Source organism: Cetorhinus maximus, chromosome 2, assembly GCF_964194155.1.
Source record: "Cetorhinus maximus chromosome 2, sCetMax3.hap1.1, whole genome shotgun sequence".
Lineage (NCBI taxonomy): Eukaryota > Metazoa > Chordata > Chondrichthyes > Lamniformes > Cetorhinidae > Cetorhinus > Cetorhinus maximus.
In genome coordinates this window covers 121,622,939-121,626,397 of record NC_135880.1, presented here as the reverse complement: position 1 = coordinate 121,626,397, position 3,459 = coordinate 121,622,939, and the positions used below count along the sequence as shown (strand labels likewise).

The 3,459-nt window shown below is 41.1% G+C and overlaps 1 protein-coding gene across 2 annotated transcripts; it reads left to right on the top strand.

The window, feature by feature from the left end:
• Window positions 1–1,519: 1,519 nt before the first annotated feature.
• Window positions 1,520–3,066, top strand: ctxn3 (cortexin 3). 2 transcript variants are annotated; one of them, XM_078558098.1, is made up of 2 exons: window positions 1,520–1,690; window positions 2,186–3,066. In XM_078558098.1, exon 2 carries the CDS (start codon window positions 2,236–2,238, stop codon window positions 2,521–2,523), a length of 288 nt encoding a protein of 95 aa, XP_078414224.1. In that variant the 5' UTR covers window positions 1,520–1,690; window positions 2,186–2,235; the 3' UTR covers window positions 2,524–3,066. The 2 variants fall into 2 exon arrangements, with proteins under 2 accessions (XP_078414224.1, XP_078414215.1); XM_078558089.1 differs by having other exon boundaries at window positions 1,520–1,780.
• Window positions 3,067–3,459: the final 393 nt, after the last annotated feature.

The window sequence follows — 3,459 nt, the reverse complement described above, 5'->3', positions numbered from 1 at the left end:
AATAACACTTCTGGATGGTGCCTTGGGACATTTTACTCAAAGTTGCTGTTTGAAGCTTTTCGATCAACACGTTTTGAGCTCGTAAGATTTAATTCTGCCAATTAACAGCCCGCCGGACGTATTTACTCGAAGTTCACAAGGTGAAATCAATATGAAACGTGTTTGAAAATGAGAGCTAAATAACAGCACACAGAAGAGTGGCTGGAAATCTGGACCAAGGAAATCAGTGGTGCTGAAAGACAGGCGTTGGCCACAGTTCACGACGGTTTGCATGCCAGTGACGGGCGGATTTGAAATAATAATTATTTTTAACGTTTTTTTTCGGTAGCTTGATCTGGAAGAATTACTTAAAATTGTTCCCTTTGCTGTCTGTGCTTTCTGATCAAAAATCGCTTGAAGCGAATAACAATGAACCTGTACCTCATCGAGATTCTCAGTGCAAACATCGATGAGAAAAGAGCTTTCCTGTTTGGTATAAGGATCGCCCGTGTCTACTACACCCTTCAATAGAAGCCGACAGTCATTTAAACATGAGAGGGTAACTGTCGCGGTTTTTTTTTTGGTGCAATTTATTGGAGCTGTCAGCATAGATGGGAGAATGCATCGCGTTTCTCTTGAACAGACCGAGGTAATGGTATTTACAAATATACGTGAGGGCGGTGAACCTTACTCAATCCCCGCAATCTGCTGAAGAATGGCTTCTCTTGTAATAAAGTATGAAGTTAGATCTTTTTTAAAATTATAAACCGTGATTAGATATCTTCATCCTTCACAATCTGTACCTGCAGTAATCTGGACCCCAGGCAGATGGATTTAAAACATATTTCGCTGGCAAGAATGTATCACATCTTGTAGCGTTTTGTTTGTAAGAATGCATTGTTGCACACATCAGTTTACCCAGCACACGGCCAACTCATCTCGCTTTCTAACTCGGTTATAGCGATATGCTCTTAGTTTGTGGATTCCGTGGATCCCACACATTACCTAGTCGGCAGGTTGCTCGGAATATCTAGCTCACAAACATTGTATTGACACTTGGAGAAAGTGTTACAGTATTTTACGAGGAGTGACAGGGACAATCCAGAATCGTTACTGAACGGCGATGCTTCAACTCACTTTAATGATTTCTGTCGTCTCGCAATTTATAAGCACTGTGAACATATGTTGCCAAATATTCAGTGATCCTTCACAATCAGGGACCATGTAACAGGAATTTATTAACACACCTTTTCAGGATTAGTAGCCCATGAAGTATATTTTATTGCTGCTCGGTGGACATGGTGTTCTGTCTTTTAGCTGATTTTACTTAAAAGATAACATTCCAAAATGAGAATTTCTGGTGTAGAGAAAAAGGTTCAGAAGGACGCGCGATATGGAAACTGCACACTTTGAAAATCGTGATTGCGTGTTTTGTGCATCCGCGTGTTATTGGCTGATGCCCAGGAAAGATTCAGTCCAGACAGGAAAGAAAACTGTTGCAATGTTTTACTGAGCTCACCAATTCTAGCTGTTTAGCGAAGGAGCAGAATCCTGCCCGAAAACGTCTGCATATTCTGTCACGTTCTCAAATCTCTTCCGTTTAAGAAGGATCAATGAATTAATGACGTTTCCGATTGAAATGCCAATGACATTGCCTTAGGGGCATTTGGCCATAAGTGAAGATCGACTGTCGACTCTGGTCTTGCTGAAGGTCTGGAATCACGCTGCCAGTGTTATCAGGGAAGATATCAACAGGACAGTGATAGAAACAGTACGGTGCAAAGAAGCTTACATATTATCGGTAATAAGCAGAGCTAAATATGATTTTGAAAGTACCGACAGTCACTTTATTTTGATGCATGGTACATAGTTCTTGAAAGTAAATAAGCTGGGTACATGTCGTATTTTATACCTTTATTCAGTTATGAATCTGTTATACCTAAGAAAAACATTGCTGCGCATTTGGCCATATCTGTTTTTGATGGGTCCAATAAGTCACATTTGCGAGGTTGATGGGGTTAACTTGGCCAGCTGGATTGAAAGAAACACCTAATCTTGGCACACTGCTGCTGGTTACTCAGTTATGTCACAGTAATCGATATTACCGTTGTTAATGTACAGAGGAACTCCACACGCGGGACATGCTTTTGGCTGATAGGTTGAATTACATCTAACTTCTAAACATTAACCAATTTATTCTTTACAGATCAAGGGCTTCGCCCCAGACATTTCCACTATGGGCTCAACGCATTGATCATGAGAAAGAGAAAATTCTGGGATTGTTCACTTCAGCTCTCCTGGAGAATGGACGGTGAAACATTTCCTTCCACTCTGCTGCCAGCAGGAGGTGCGGTCCACGAGGGGATGACTCTGGAACAGAAAACCACTTTTGCGTTTGTTATCTTCCTATTTATCTTCTTGGGAATCCTCATCGTAAGGTGTTTCAGGATCCTTTTGGATCCGTACAGGAGCATGCCCACGTCAACGTGGGCAGACGGGCTGGACGGATTGGAGAAAGGACAGTTCGACTATGTACTGGCCTGAAAGGGGACATCTCCAGAATTTAACACTTTGAACGTACAGAGAGCCCCCGTAATATGCAATCTTCGGACATGATTAATTATTTGACAGGATGGATAAATTGCCAACCCGCAATGTTTAAGTTCTATAAACAAGGTTGCCATCACCTTCTCCTGCAATTAGAATATCTTTCAAACGCCGGTTGGTACAGCAGAACTGACAATAAAAGTGTCCATAACTAGCAAATGTAATACAATTGCGGAGATTAAATCCTATGGCCTCCTTACAAAAGACCTCTGCGCGTTATAGATAAGCATTTGTTTGGTGTGTATGCACAAAAACTTAATCAGCACCATTTAATGTAATTCACCTTTAGAAAGAGCGTTAGGCTTCTTTCGCATTCGTGGTGTTGGACTTGAATTTGACACATGCTGTGATACAGCTTTCAATTTGATCTTGTAGTTATGCACCACTTAATGGAGAAGAAGAACGATGCTATTTCAGCGCGGCAGCCTTGTATCTTCCTATGAATCAATAGATATAAAATAAAACCCCAAATCGATCGCTCACAGCATTTAGATTGTGTGTCCTGATTCTGACTTCAAATCTTGGATTTCAATTCTTAACAGACCACTCTTTTGGTCACGTCGTAGCTGACAGTGGTAGAAACCCATTGTAAGGAATGGAGATCTCCAAATCATGTTGAGAATTACACACACATCTCATTAGCTAAATACAGACAGTTTAGTTCAGGTTGGCAGAGCCATTGATTAGATACCATGCAGTTTATGAAGCGACATTGATAAGAGTTTAGCCAGTCAAAACCATGCAATCTACCAGTAAAATAGTACGCTTCCTATAATGCTTGCCAAGCCAAGGTCATCCTATCAATTATGACATTAGCTTTCAGGTTATCTATAGCCAAATGGGAAGAATCCTACTCCCAGTGGTAGGGCTATA